The sequence below is a fragment of the Canis lupus genome, chromosome 3 (assembly GCF_048164855.1).
Source record: "Canis lupus baileyi chromosome 3, mCanLup2.hap1, whole genome shotgun sequence".
NCBI classification, from domain to species: Eukaryota; Metazoa; Chordata; class Mammalia; order Carnivora; family Canidae; genus Canis; species Canis lupus.
In genome coordinates this window covers 33,584,607-33,600,121 of record NC_132840.1, presented here as the reverse complement: position 1 = coordinate 33,600,121, position 15,515 = coordinate 33,584,607, and the positions used below count along the sequence as shown (strand labels likewise).

General features: G+C 52.6%; 1 protein-coding gene across 2 annotated transcripts in view; it reads left to right on the top strand.

Moving 5' to 3' along the window:
- GLIS1 (GLIS family zinc finger 1) overlaps nucleotides 1-15,515 on the top strand; it is a 223,809-nt gene that overhangs the window by 146,050 nt on the left and 62,244 nt on the right. Inside the window, exon 5 of one of the 2 annotated variants that reach the window (XM_072820294.1) lies at nucleotides 2,719-2,742. The exons of the other annotated variant lie outside the window; for it this stretch is intronic. Coding sequence (XP_072676395.1) covers nucleotides 2,719-2,742 — 24 coding nt within the window. The remainder of the gene's footprint in view (nucleotides 1-2,718; nucleotides 2,743-15,515) is intronic. 2 annotated transcript variants of the gene reach the window in all.

The window sequence follows — 15,515 nt, the reverse complement described above, 5'->3', positions numbered from 1 at the left end:
GTCCGGCCAGCCTCCTCTGTTACATGCAGATGTTCAGTGTCTCACCCACCAATAGTCATGTGCATTGTGGAACACATGCTTCCCTCCAGCGTGGGGCCTTCCTAAGGCAGCCTTCCAGGGGAGGCTCTTTGAGCCTTGGAGCAGCCCACAGGCTTGGCTTTCTCCAAGGAGCACTGTGACCTCACAGGCATCCAGCTTTAGAGATGTGGGTCCCTTGGACAGGTTTTAGCGTAAGGCCAGGGTTAACCTATAAGGCCCTGGGGAGCACTGGTGGTGCTGTGGCTGGGGTTGAACCTCAGGTTTCCGGGAAAACACACACACATACACACACACACACACACACACATTCACACACACACACTGTGAGCCCCTGTCCTTCTGACTGGTCATTCCTGTGTTGTGCTGTCATGGTGGTGGAACTCCCTATCAGAGCCTTTGTTCCTGATATCCTCAGCCGAGCTGCCGTGCCAACCTCCAAGGCCCAGCTACCTTACCAGGAGAGGCACCTGCCTGGGAATGGAAGGGCGGGAGGAGCCGCCCAGTCTTCCAGGGCCCAGCTCCGTCTTTCCAGCCACTGGGGCATTGGTGAGGCAGGGGAGGAAGCAGTGTGTCTGGTCTACAAGGCCAGTGTTATAGGCAAGGTCGAGCTTTCCCAGACTGGCATGTGGTCACCAATGCTGGACCCCACTTCATGAAGTGTTTGGTTTGGGAAGGGGTGCACCTCTGTCTTGCTCAAAGCCCAGGGCAGTACTTGGAGGGGCCACAGTGGAGGCAGGAAGCTTCGGGGAGCGGCAGCATGAACTCCACCCTCCTGGGACCAGGTGCCTGTGGGGCCCCTCTGCCAGTGGAGCTGTGGTCTGGGCATGCAACTGGACCAGCTTATTCAGCTCCAGGGGCCTGGGTCGTGAGGAGGAGGAGGTCACTTTATAGACAAAAGTGAGGGACAATGCATAGCCTCTGCAAAAGGACAGGAAGAGGGAGCCTGTGGGCAGAGGCTGGACTGCGCAGGCTGAGAATTCAACTGCATCGTGTGTCCTGGGATTGAGGACATGCTGGAAAGAGCTGGTGGCTGGGCCAGTCCTGGGGATGCTCCTCTTCGTCTGAGGTGTTATGACACGTGGCTTGCTGAAAGGCATGCCCCTGCCTAGAGGAGGTGACCGGCTGACCACAGGAATGTGAAGGGGCCCATCTCCCTCTGAGGCCCTGGAGCTCACAGCTGCGAAGCAGAGACCTTAATGTCTCCTCTCTTGTGGGGGGTCATCCCAGTGTCCATGGGGGCCTGGTGTGGAGGCCCACACCCTGGCCCAGTGTGGTCAGTGGTGCCTGTGTTGGACCGCAGGGACCTGGGGGATAATCTGGCCTTCCCTGCCCGTTTCCTGGGGAACAGAGCCCTAGTGAGCGGGTTGGAGAGGCCCAGCTTATGCAGTGTGGTCTAGCAATCTCTCTCTATGGTTCTTTCTCTCCCAGTCCTGCCAGGATCTCACTTGATTCAGTGGACTCCTCAGAACACTGGCTTCTACCCAGCTCATGCCTGGCTCTGGGGTCCCAGACCTGGACTTTCCAAGGTCTTTGTCTGCAGGCACCCATGGTCAGCGAGGGGTGGGAGATGGGTGTGGACAGGTTCTGGATGGAGTTTGCATAGGCCCAGGGATGGGTGGCCTAGAAGGCCTTCCTGGAGGAGGTGACATTCCAGCTATGTCTATACTCATCTGTGGTTGCATTTAATCTTTACAAAAGTCCTATAAAACCAAGGTTTTATAGATGAAGAAACAAGGGTTCAATGGAGTCCAGCTGACCTTCTGCTTGCTACCAAGAGAACACTTTATTTTGCCTCCTTAGGGGCTCAGGCTTATGGCGATACTACTGACAAACAGCTTCTCAGTGTTGACTATGTGTGGGAGCCATTCTTTTTTGGGGGGAGGGGAGGGGCAGAGGGACAATCTTAAGCAGGCTCTATGCTTGGCACAGAGTTGGATGCAGGGCTTGATCTCATCACCCTGAGATCATGACCTGAGCCAAAACCAAGAGTTGGATGCTTAGCCAACTGAGTCCCCCAGACCTCCCAGAGCCATTGTTAGCAACAACTCGGTGTGGTCCTCATAACAACTCTATCAGGCAGATACTTTTAACTCCCATTTTACAGATGAGGAAACTGAGGCTCAGACTGCATAATGTACCCCAGGTCACACAGCGAGTTGGGGCAAACGATAATAACGACAGTATGGAGGCTAATAATCATAATAGTAACAACAGAAGTAACTTGCCCAAGGTTGCACAACTAGAAACCATTAGAGTGAAATCTGAACCCACATCTTTCTGAAACGTGATGCCTTTGTTTGTATAGGTTGTCCCATCACACCCCTCCTTCTCTGGGGTCCTGGGCCCAGCCCTGCTGGGTGCCATCATCTGGGGAGGCAGCAGAGACCTCCTCTGGGCCCCTCCTCGCCAGCCAGGGGAGCGCACCTCCTTTCTGCAACGCTGGCGCACTAGGTGACCTGGGGGAAGGGCAGGCCCCAGCCGGCACCCAAATAAATAAAATCTCCCTTCCCTGTAAAATTATTAATTTCTCATGACAGGCCTCTGCTACCATGTGCTGTAATAGACAAAGGAATTTTGGACTCGGATCCTCTGGAGAACAGGAAATAGATGAGACACTTTGATTGAAGAGTAAATGGCCCACTAAAATAGCAGTTAATCCTTTTATTATCTTTCCAGCAGCCGTGCGCACAGCTCTTTCATGAGGTAAGCCTTCCCCGCCCCGTCCGACTGAACACTCCGGGCCCTGCAGCTGGTTTCTATTTAGCCTGCGGAGCCTCCGCTCACGCACCAGGCAGCCCTAGGCGCGGCGAGGAGCCTGCTGCCCTCCGCCCGGGTCACCCGTGCTCAGGTGGGCGCGGGATCGGGTCTCGGCTGTGGGGCCCCGGGCTAGACCCGCCGTCCGGCCACCCCCCCTGCCCTTGCCGCGGCCCGTCCACGCCATCCAGAGGAAGCTCCCTAATCTCTGTGCAATATCCTGTTATGTTTCTTATGTTGTCCGGGTTGTCTTAGCCTTATTAAATTTGGGGTTTCATCTGCATTAGGGTAGCGAGGATCCGTCCAAGCCAAATACTGCTGCGACGCCTCCAAGACGTTAACTTTGGAAAGATTAGTTTCTTGCTTTCTTAGGTTGGCTCTCCTAGACAGTTGGGATTCTGATTGTCTGAGACTGCAGAAATTAGCAGGCTGTGTAGTGTGCATTTCTGAACATCAAGAAAGAGCAGCAGGATGAGGAAGGAAAACCTTTCATAACCTTGGGTTTTATAAAGTAACTGTGATAATGACAACAGTCCTTGCTTTTGTGGAGAGCTTTCCCGAAGCTGTGAGTATGGTGCGGAAGGTGTGTGTAAACAAGTGAAAAGCCAGGGTCTGGGGTCATGCAGACCCGTGTCCCCACCTGGGCCTGCCACGTAGCAGCTGTGTGACCTCAGGCAGGTGGCTTGGCCATTCCGAACCATAGCACTCGACTGTAAAATGGGATAATAATAGTACTTGCCTTTTAGGATTGTTGTTAGGATTTAAAGAGATGACATAGGGTGGTGCTTAGTTCTCTTGTCCCCCATCACGCTCTATCACATCGACCATCATGACAAGATCATTTACGGCTATCTTACAGATGAGGAAACCCAAAAGAGCCAGTTAGTAGCAGAGCCTGGACTTGAGGTCAGCCAATTCGGACAGCCTTTGCTGTCGGTGAGGTGGGCAGGCTGGGCTGTCACCCATGCCAGAGGCCTTGTCAGGTGTCTGCCAGCAATGAGGAGCACCTGCTCTTGTACCACATGGTATCTGCTCAGGGTGACTGGAGCTAGAAGGGAGGAGGCTCTGGTCCCTGCCCTCATAGGCCTAGGAGCCTCGAGGCTGGGCTTACATCCTGCCTGGGTGCCTCTGGTAGCTCTGTCTACACTGACCACTGGTCCCCATCCCTTATGCCCCTCTCCACTATTTGCCAGTCTGTTCCCGGTGCCATTAAGGAAATACATCCCCACTGAAAGTTGAGCATTATTGATTGGCTGCAATCAGCCAGCTGTCTGGGCCTTCTGGGAGGGCCATGCCCACCTCCCAGGGTCCCTGGGCATCTGCTCTTCCCCCACCCCACGTCCTGAGACTAGCCCCGTGGGCTGGCTGGGTTTCTGGGCCAGCAGACACCCCTGACTCATGTCAATATCTCCAACTCATTCTTTGATGTGTGAACAGGTGGGGCTGCCTGTCCATCTTGGTCATGTGCAGAGAAGAACCAGGGAAGGCAGACCCTGAGAGGATAGTGAGGGGCCCAGGATCCTGCCACAAATGGGACAGCTTTAGTGGACAGATTCCTGAAAGGGGAAGGTCACCAAAAAATGTTGGGAAAGGTCAGACTGTGGGAAAGTGACCTCAGAGGAGAGGAGAGTCCGCCCCAGAAATGCCTGCCTCACTTGAAGGACAGGTGTCCCTGTGTGCTAGGCCTCATGCTGGGGGCTGGGGCTCCTGAGACAAAGATGAGGTGATACGAGACTTCTGGCACCATGGGAAGGACACCAGCTACCCTTGACTCTCAGCCGTCATTACCGGCTGAGGGAGGGAAGGGAGCCAGGAGCTGAGGATTCAAGGCCCTGCCGCGTTACCTTGTCTAAGTCGGTCAGGGAGGCTAGAACATCATTGGGCATTTTTCAGTTTCTATCAAGGCTTTCACACACACATTCCTCAGAGTGGAAGAAGAATTCCTGGGGACTGGAATCATTATCCCCATTTTACAGTTGGGGAAAGGGTGGCCCCGTTCACGCCCAAGGTCAGGTCTCCAGTGCATCATCATAGGGTCAGATTTGAACCCAGGTCTCAGGCCGACTCCAGAGATTATGTGCCAGCCATGACCCTAGGCCATCTCCCAGGCAGAGAACCATCAGTCTGCTTATAAATATCAAGAAAATACCCAGATTTGAAACTCATTTCAGCCAGCTGTCACCAGGTACCTCATATGTGTCAGACCCTGGTGGGCCATGGGGTCACAGAAGGGAATGGAGGAGCCCTGGTTAAGCAGAGAAATGGATAGACGTTTGTATTTAACTGTTTTCCTGCGGTAGTCCTCTGTCACCTTAAGAGCCTGTTGCACGTCCCCTGCCCTGCTGATAGGGTGAGACCTTTGTACTGTCTTGGAGAAGAGGGCATTTGTGGGATGAGGAGTGAGACATTTCACCTTCTTTAAAAGAAATAAGCCACCTGAAGATAAGCTTCCTTTCTGGAGGCTGGGGTTGGTTTCCAGTGAGATAAAAAGCTACAAAATGGAGCATGGCTTAAAGTCCTTGCCCTTGAAACTCCTGTTATAAATGAGCACAGAGAGGTCAAGTTGATCCAACAAGCCTAGGTGCCCAGTCCACCCACTTTGGAAATGGGGCCTGAGCCTTACCTCCTTGTTCTAAGGTGGGAAGTGTCTCAATAGGGAAACTTTTCCAGGCAAAGTCAGCTTTTAAGTTGGCCATGCAGATATGCCCTTTTTAGCCACCCCTTCTGGGGTCCCTCCTAGGATCGTGTCAGTTCTCGCATCTATGTACCATCAGATGGAGAAACCAAGGCCCAGAGAGGATGCTTCCATGGCCCAGCATCACCCAGTCCTGGGAGGCCTGCTATATTTCTCCCAGCCCTGAGGCTTCTTCTGCTCCCAAACTCCTAGAGAGTCTGCACATTCCAGCTCCTTTTCACTCATTGTGGCCTTGGCTTTTGCTGGTCCCTCTGTCTAGAATGTCTTTCCCAGCCCAGCAAACTCCTAATCATTATTCCACAGCCTAAACCAGAGGTTGTCCCCTTCTCCAGTCCCCCTCCCTGCCTCTGGCTCTCCCCACATGTGTTACCCCATGTATAACAGTGTTTCCTGGTGTCGCCAAGTGTCTTGGGGACCACATGCCCTCTGATGTCTGGCCCAGCTTTGGAGGCAGAGAAGCTAAGCCTGCTCTCTGGTGTGGAGACTCTGCCCTAGTGCCGACCTGGTCTTCTCATTATAAGGCTACATGAGTTTCCTGCAGAATCACCAAATTGGCAGGGCCCTAAAGCTGGGCATGTACACCCTTTAATGTGATGCTTAAAGTTTTTCTGCAGGAAAACCTGAACTTGAAACTTGGCTTTGCTCCATGATTGTGTGTGAGTAACTTGACTTCTGTAGGGCTCCGTGTTCTTACCTGTGAAGCAAGTATGGGAACAGGATAGTTGGGAGGCTTCCGTGAGATGCCATATTTGAGGTGCTTATGCGATGCTTGGCACATCGTAAATCGCCAGCAAATGACCCTAGTTTGGACAGTTTGCACTAGGAAAAGAGAAAAGGTAGAATCTGAAATGGATAGTAGCCACGCAGTCGGGAACATCCTCCAAAGGAGCCAAAAGGGCTGATGTAAGTCACAGGTTAGTCATGGACCGGCCCTGTGGCTGTGGCCGGGTCACCGTGCTGTGCTGAGCCTGCGTTTCCTGAGCTGTGAAATGGGAGAAGTCTAGCACTCTGTTCAGTGGGCGTCCAACAGATACCGGTACCTGTCTCCCTCCTGAGTGCAAGGCTCCCCCGTCACGGAGCTTGGCTCAAACTGGGAAGCCTTCCTCGCTCCTTTGGTTTTTAAGAATCAAAGTCAGGGGGCTTCCTAAGTAGGAACTTCCTGGAAGCTCTGGCCTTGGTTAGATCTAAGCCCTGTATGGGGGAAAAAGTAAGGCCCTGGATGGAAGTGATTTGTCTGGGGGGGAAGGTGAGGGGACCTGGACACCGATGGGGTGGGGTGCATTCCAGCTCTGCTGCTTGCTAGCTCTGCCACCTTGCACAAGTCACTTCACTGCCCAGTGTCTGTTGCTGAACCTGTAAAGTGACTGCGGGAACACCGACCCCAGAAGAGTCTCTGTGAGGGGCGGCAGGGCCACGCCTTATATGGACACAGAGTGCCCTGCACACGGGAGCATGTTGACTTCTGACTCTCAGTCCAGTGCTCCTGCTCGCAGCCAGACCTCAGAGGACACAGCCACCCTCAGGCACACTCCTGCCATCAGGCACCTACGTGTGAGCCACACACTCCCCCAACACAGTTCCCAGCCTACAGCGCTCCTGGCTCCTCCCTCCCTGCTCCGCAGCCCCCTTACTCACTGCCACCGCTGCCCCCCAACCCCATCCTCCCATCCCCTACCTCATCTCCATCCCTGCCCACCCCCTTCGGTCTTATTTAAATTCTGACTCAAAAAAAAAAATAAAAAAAAAAAAATAAATTCTGACTCAGGAATCCATGAGCCAAGCTGGACGCCTAACCAGCCTTGAGACCTCAAACAAGTCACGTGGCCTCTGGGAGCCTCAGTTTCCTGTGTGTGTAAAAGGGAGACAGTTGTGAGATTAAATGAGATCATGCATGTGGAGCGCTTACCTCATGCCTGGCAAATACTTGGCGCTTGAAAACAGGAGCCCTTGTGTTGATTTTTTGGGTTTCTTTTTCTTTCTTTCTTTTTTTTTGAGTCATCAAACCCAAGGTCTAACATTCTAGGAGCACCAAACTTGAGGGTACAGGAGGACGCTGGCCAAATTTTGTGAACTCAGCACTGCTTTATGGAATATGAAAAAAATTAAGGATAAAAAAACATGACCGTCTGAATTGAATTTAAAATAATAAAAGGGAAGAAAAAAAGCTTTTTAATTTAATGTAAATGGAATTGAAATGATTCTCTTATTAGAATGAGAATGTCAGATAAAATCAACAGTGACTCTAAGAAAGTGTCCAGACCATGTTTTCTGAGAGGAACATTCTGGAAGCAGTAAGCTTCATGATTAAGCATGAATAGGCTCTGTCTTTGCTGGACAACCAATGGGTGAGCTGAGCTCAGCTGTGCAGTAGGACCTCAGCATCCTGTCCTCATCTGTTTGGTGGGCGATGGTCACGCAACTCCTCTGGCCTCAGTCACCTTGGACACTCCCAAGACCCAGGATGCCTTCAGGAGTCCTTACCTGTGCTCCTCCTGCAGGAGAGAGCCTGGTGCTCATCAGTGTTGTCTCTCTCCTCACACCAATCTTTCAATAGCTTTGTTGGCACCCACACTGTGCCAGGTGTGATGCTAGAAGCAAGGGGTACAATGTCAAAGGAGGAATGGTCTGGTGGCAAAGGAATTAAGACAGAGGGGGAGAAGCTTCCCCCGGGATGTCACGAGAGCTGGGCTTTGAAGGGTGAGTAGGAACTTTCCAGTTGAAGATCATGAGGGAAACCTTTTCAGGGAAAGAGAACAAAGCACAGAAACGTTTTGAAATGTGACATCTTCACCCTTGTGGAAGTGTAGGTTATCATCTGGCGCTTGGAGTGTGTTACCTCCCTGGGGCTGGGAGCAGAAGTGGTAGTTGGAATTGGACCTTGAAGGGCCTCCATGTTCAGTATAAGGAGCTTGGTCTGTACCCTGAGGGAAGTGGAGGGAGTAGTGGAAGGGTTCTGAGCGGGAGAGTGACCCAGTAAGTGTTAGTGTGGAGAGCGTGGGCATGTGTGGTATGTGGCCGTCAGAGGGTGAGTGACAGCAGGCAGAGGAGGACACAGAAGCTCAGGAAGGAACCTTCAATCCCCAGGTCCACCAGGGCCTCCCAGATCGGCTCTGTCGCCCAGCCAGCATGACTTGGCTATCAGCCAGGGCCTGGGCACCCCGGGCTAGGCCAGCTCAGCCCAGCAAAAGCCCTACCTACTGGGGTACTGTGTCCTTGAGCTTGGGTAACTGAGCATCCAGCACATTTACCAGTGGGAAACAGGAAAGGCATTTCTCATAATGTGGCTCTGTAAAGTTTGCACAACTGTTCTTTGTTTTCTGTCCATCCCCACAATAAATCTTCCTCCACTGCCAGGGCCGGGGCCTCCGTGGTCTGTAAGTGATTAGGGCACTGACTGGTGCTGCGCTGCCTCCTCATGATGCGTTCTTCTGACATGGGCACTAAGAAAATGGGAGCCCGTCACTGGGATGCTGTGGCTTTGCAAGTGGAGATTTCCAAATAGCTAGGAGGTGGCCGCCTGAAGGCAAGCACCCCACGCCTGCCCTCCACATGCCCTAAGCCCCCTGGCCAAGTGTGCCGTATGGGGCATAAGCTGGGGAGGGCAGGAGTACACCGTAGTTCTGGGATGTGCATTTCTTGCAGATGGGACTGTGGGACTGGGGTCTCCATGGAACTGCATTTCTGGGGACAACACCTGGACGTCTCTGCTGGCCTGGAGCAAGGCAGGCATCCAGTCAGTGTCTGTTCACCTGATGAACCATCCACAGCCTGTTTTACCGGAACTGAATAGCATAGGATTTTAGGAGTCAAAAGTAACATTTGCACCTTCCTCGAGCCTGGGCAGGGCCCTGGGATGCAGAGTTTTGACGGGCAGGTCCTATGCTGAAGGCATGCGCAAGGCAGGGGCAGGATCCCTGCTTTGTAGTGAGGTCCCTGAAATCCGGGGCTGCTGCTGCCTGGCCAGGAGTCTGGGACTCCACCTCATCTCCTTGGCTCCCTGCTCCATGATCTTCCCATTGCACATGGTTGCCTTCGTAGCTCCATTTATCCGTGAGTCTCTGCTTCCCAGAATCTGTTGAACCCAAGTTTTAAGAGTCATTGTGACCTATGAGGTCATTTCTGACCAGGTTTAGTTGCCAGTGACTACGATAGCAATTGGAAGAAAGAGAGTTGGCTCTGGAAAGAAGAATGAGTCTGCTGCGCCTCAGATACTTCCTCAAGCTCTTCCTCCCATCCCTGTCCCTACTACGTGCTCCCATTCCTTCTCCCCAGACCTCCAGGATGACAGGAGGTGGCTCATTGAGGCCATAAATCCAAATGCCTGTTTGTAGTTTTGCCATTTGCCTGCGTGGAAACAGCCCCTTAGAGAGGATTTGGCTCGTTGAAGATCCCAGAGCAAAGGAAGGAAGGCCCAGCTCTTTGGGCTCCCAGCCCAGTGCCCTTCCCACTCTACAGAGGCACTAGCTATTGAGGACCTACTATGTGCTAGGCCCCATGTTGCAGGCTGGTATGCATTGTCTCCATCTCTACCATCACTGTTTCCCATATCCTAAAAGAACACAGGTCTGTGTGGTGTTTGCACTGAGGAGGAACCTTCCAGGAGATCTCTGCTGCAGCAGCACTCTTTGATAGGTGGGGACCTGATGACCCTACAGGTCACTGCATGGGGAGTGGCTTGTGGCTTGTGCAGCCCATGTGTGTCAGCATCACCTTCCCTCCCTATAGGGTCTGGTCCAGGAAGCACAGCCCAGCAGGCTCTGGGGAGACTCTGGCAGTAGGCTTCAAACCTCACATGTCTGCATGCATTGGAAAAGCATAGTGATTGATTGCTGCAGGTGTTGGGCCCTGAGAAGCCTGGCTTGTATGGAAGCCTACAGACACTTCCCCTGCTGCCCCTGCCCCTTACTTTCTTCATATTCTGACAGAGCCACCTGGCCTTGGGATCTCAGTTTCTTCATCTGTGTGATGAGGACTTTGCTTAGTTCAAAGCCCTTAGGACTCAGGACCCTGATTTGGTCAGGATGGGTAGAGACAGGGTGACCCTGGGGTTCAGAGCTCAGTTCCCTCCCCAGCTCTGCACTCAAACTGCCTTGTGGCTCTGGGAATGTCCCCAGACCCCTTTGGGTTCTCAGATTCCTCATCTATAAAATGGAAGGTCTGGACTCCAGGATTTATTTATTTATTTATTTATTTATTTATTTTTATTTATTCATTCATTCATTCATTCATGGAGTGGGGGCAGAGACAACAGGCAGAGGGAGAAGCAGGCTCCATGCAGGGAGCCTGACATGGGACTCGAACCTGGGTATCCAAGATCACGCCCTGGAGGGAGGCGGCACCAAATCACTGAGCCACCCGGCTGCCTGACTACAGGATTTCTAAGATCCTTTGAACCCAAGACTTTCAGAGCCCTGTCTTTATCTTTCTGCATTCCTGGCAGGGCCCCAAGGAGGAGGAAGAAGACAGAGGACAAGGAGGCAGGTGTACCCCTTCTCCACACCCACCCCCCCCAGGAGCCTTCTGGTCTCAGCTCCTTGCACACTTCTCTCTTGCTCCACTCCAGCCACCTGGCTCTTGGTCGTTCCTCCAGTGTAGTCCATTCCCACCTCAGGCTCTTTGTCTGGCTCTTCCCCTCTGCCTCAGACACTCCTGTCCCGTCCCAGCCCCCTCTGCATGCATGTGGGTCTCTGCTCCTGCATGCAGCTGCCACAGCCGGGTTCTGTCTTTCTGACCGTGGGCCCAGAGATGGAGCGAGAGAACAATTCTGTATTAACTGATGACAAAAATGCATTACAGCCATGAAGGCAACAAGGGAACTGATTAAACTATCCCCAAGCAGCTCTCTTTAAGAGAGCGAGAAAGGAAGGAATGTGGCATTTGTTAGGAAGGCATTCTCCTCTAGATGCCAGATTCAGCTCTTTGTGTTTTCTCAGTGACTTTTTGATGTTGCCATGACCGCCCCATTTTATGGATGAGCCGACTGAGCCCCAAGGAGCGAAGTGTTGGGCCTTCTCCCACTGCTCCAGGACACCCCGTGTATCCACATGATTTTCTGTAATTGAGTGCAAACTGATTACTCCTTTTTTTCCTTGAGCTCACCCCAGAGGACACCTGACAAGAAAACTGAATTAGTTACTGTGTCTCCTCAGAAGTAGTCGCAGGGGATATGGGCTTTTCATGGGTTTGGAGCTGATCTTTCCAGTTAACCTGGATGCTGGGTGGTGGGGAGGGGTTGCTGTATCAGGAGTCAGCACCATGAGCCCAGTTCTCATGTCCCCCTTTCAGGTCTTCCATGTGCAGGAAAATAGCCGACCTCACAGCTTAGGGGAGACTTGTAGGCATCAGAGGGTGGGAGGGTTTTGAGGGCAGCTGCCTGGTGCTCCAGCGCTGAGAAGGGGTGAAGAAACCAGATCATGATGGAAGGGCTCTGTGGCTCACAATGGCAAACACTAGAGTGGAAGAGAATGTGGGGAGGTCCTATAGCCAGTAAGAGTTGGCATTGAGAGTTGAATCCAAGTAAGCCTGCAGGTGTAGCCACTCCTTAGGAAGACCTAGACCCTGCCCTTGAGGCTCCTAGAATCCACGTTCCATGTCCAAGGTCTTGCCTGGACCCTTATTTGCCATGACCTTGGCTGGGCATGTTATTTCTGCATTCTGGTCTCAGTTTCCTTATCAGTTTGGTGGGAATGATAATCCTGCCTTATCTGGGTGGAATTGTGTCTGGCTCTTCACCCCATGTCACCCTCATAACAACTCCATGCCTTTGGAAACATTGTCCCATCTTCACAGTGAGGACCTTGGGGCTGGACAGGCTGGGTGGCCAGCAGAGGGTCACACAGCAGGCCCACTGTCATACCCAGGGACACACAGGGGGTCAGCAACCATGCCCAGGGCCACACAGTGGGTCTGCTCTCTTGCCCAGGGTTGCACAGTAGGTCAGCAGCCGTGCCCAGACTCATATAGAAGGTCAGGGGCCATATCCAGGGACACACGGTGGGTCTGTAGCCATGCCCAGGGTCTCACAGTGGGTCTGCTCTCATGCCCAGGGTCGCACAGCAGGTCTGTGTCCATGCCCAGGGTCGCACAGTGGATCTGTTCTCATGCTCAGGGTCGCACAGCAGGTCCACGGCCACACCCAGGGCAAGCTACTCCCCTCCCTTACCACACTTCTCCTTTGAGCCCTGTCAGCTCCTGTGCCCAGGGATGACGCTGTTTCTCAGGCCAGCTCTGCTGCTGCTGCCCCACAGGAGTCTAGCCCAAGGGCTGGGGGCAGACGAGGTGTGGTCCTGAGGCCTGAGGAACAGAGGGTCTGCCGCCTGCAGTCAACACCTCTGTCAGGAAGTTCTCGGCTCATGCCTTCAAAGCACCAGCCTTTAATTGTCTCCACATTGTGAACCCAGGAAGGTTTGTCCTGACAACTGGTTGGTGAAATCAGCCAGGAGATCCCCCTTCCCACAGCCTTTCAAGAGCTGTCTGAGGTGGTTACCGGAGGGTATAAATTAGATTCACCTGGCAAGGCCCCACTTCCTCCTGGAATATTCCTGAAAACGCTCCCATTGGATCCTGTCAGAGAAGCAGGGATTAGGCCTGGGCCCCCAGGAAGCTGGGCAAGTGAGAAGTAGGCGCTCAGCATACTCACTGGTGAGGTGGTGAAGGGAACCGGGCCTCCTCATGGCATTCGCCGACCCTAGCACTTCTGGCTTCGTCTTCTTCCTCCATAAAAACACTAAAAATTACATTTTATGATGGCATTGGCATAAAGACACATTCACATTATGTATTAAAACGTTTTCTTTGACCTAGAAGTTCCTTTTTTTCTTCCGACTTTAAATTAAAACATTTTCATGAGTCCCTGAAAGTACCGTGGACTCGAGCCACTGTGCTGACATGCCTTGTGGGTAAGTCAGCCCAAAGCCAATCTGCAGAGGCTGGAAGTGTTTGAAGTACGATTCATGCCCTCGCCTCACCCTTCTCGTTCTCTGGGCTTCAGTTCCATCCTGTGAAGAGGGTTAGGTAGAGAAAACACCAGAAAATCCTGTTGTGATGTCTACTCTGTTCCTTCCTGTACTACTCCATTTTTTTCCTGATTGAATTCTTGGTTTCCATTAAGGATTCCTGGACATTCACAACAAAAAATCTATATGTAGCTGAACTGACACAGATGAGAGAAAATGGCATAAACAACTGAAAAACCTAAGCTCATTTAGTTATCGTGATTGAACCCTGTATTTTCTTGGAGCTTCCTAGAAGCCAAGGCAAAGAAGGCAACTTGTTGAATTGTGGAATTCTGGCTCTCTGGGAAAGGAAGACCACGAAACTTGTGCATTTGGAGCCCGTTTTGTCTGGATCTCAGATCCCTGTGAGGCCGTGGTGAGAGTCCCCTGAGCTGAAGGCTGGAGGAAGGCGGTTGAATTGGTTGATGATAATACAGAATTACTGAACGAAATAACCCTGATTTTCACCACTGATTTTGCTGTGTTCTTTGAAAAGAGCGAAGGGCAAGTAGATACTGGCAGTGAAGGAACTTACTTGTGTTCTCTAGGCTGTGTTGTGCTTTTAGGCTGTCCGTGTCCATTTCACAGATGGAGAAACCAAGGCTCGGAGAAGCTAAGTACCCGACCCTGATCATCCAGTGGGACCGGACTTCTCTGGCAAGTGGCCTTTCTCTGCAGACTTCACACTTCGGTTCATGCCTTGGGCGGATTCAGTCCCATCTTCAGGGAACTTGTAGCCTAGTGCACTCGATGGATGCTAAAAAGAAGAGGGCAAGGCTGTGTGCTCTGAGGGAGCTCAGGGGGAGCTCAGGGGCTGCTGAGGGCCTAAGGGAGGGGGTCAGAATAGCATCATGGAGGAGGGGAGACAGGGCATCCCAGGAGGCACCAGTAGCATATGGGCCAGGAGGTGAAACAGTGACCCCTTGGTCAGAGCTGTGGCAGAGCAGAGAGAAGAAGCTGCCTGCCAGGTTTCCTACATATGAGCAGAAGAAACCAGCCCTAGCCTTAGCCCTTTGTCCCTCCATCTCTCCCCTGCTCCCTAGAATGTACCAGAAGGCCCCTGTGACTACAGAGGGTCTCTCTGTCTAAGGAAAGAGGAACAGATTTTGAGGACAGGTGGGATCTTTGTTTTCCCAGAGGCCGGGAAGCAGGGAGCCTCCACCTGCTTCCCTAAGAGACGACAGACAGTCCAAACACCACTGTGCTCTTGCTCGAGGGCCAAAGCTGTAGCAGGACATCCCATAGGACAGGCTTGGCCCTGGTCTCCCTCAGCCTGACACAGTGTTGCTTCCTCTTTGTGGTGCATCTGTTAGCAAAGAAATGATCGGATCTGAAAGATACCCAGGAGAGACATGGGACAGAAGAGGTGGAGAGGTCTGTAAATGAGGGATTAGTGCTCCACCCTGGCCTGGATTCATTGAGTGGACTCTGGCATAACCTTGGCAGCCCAGAGGAGCAGAGTATGAGCTGGTTTGGGGTATGCAGGGTCGGGCGGTGCCGCCAGAGGACCGCTGGGTGGGGGATATGCAAGGAGAGAGGGTGTCATCAGCCTGAAGGTAGACCTGGTCAGTGACATGGGAGAGAAAGCCTTTATAGGACGGGGGAGAGGCTAGGGCCGAGGGGGAGAGGCAAGGAGTTTGGGTGACCAGGTAGGGCAGAGTGGTGGGTGAAGAGTCAAGTAATGAATTTGGTTTCCAAAGAAAGAACCTTGGACTTGGAATTTGAGTAAGACGGGCTGGAGGAGAGCAAGAAAGTTTTGGAGAGGCTGAGAGGGACGGTGGAGGGAAACTGCCTGCACGGTGGGCTAGGTGACTTGGGTGGAGGAGGGCGTGGTTCAGGGCGTGTGTGTGCATGCGCGTGTGTGTACGTGTGTGTCGTGGTCATTTGCCCTCTCTCCTTCTAAATTCATGCCTGCAAAGCTGTTTTGTGGATTTGCTCCGAGAGTGGGATTATACAGGGCAATGGCCCAGAAGCTGGGGAAGACAGTGAGAGGCATCCGAGCTGGGCAGGGAGGGAAGTGAGGGCCAGAGAGG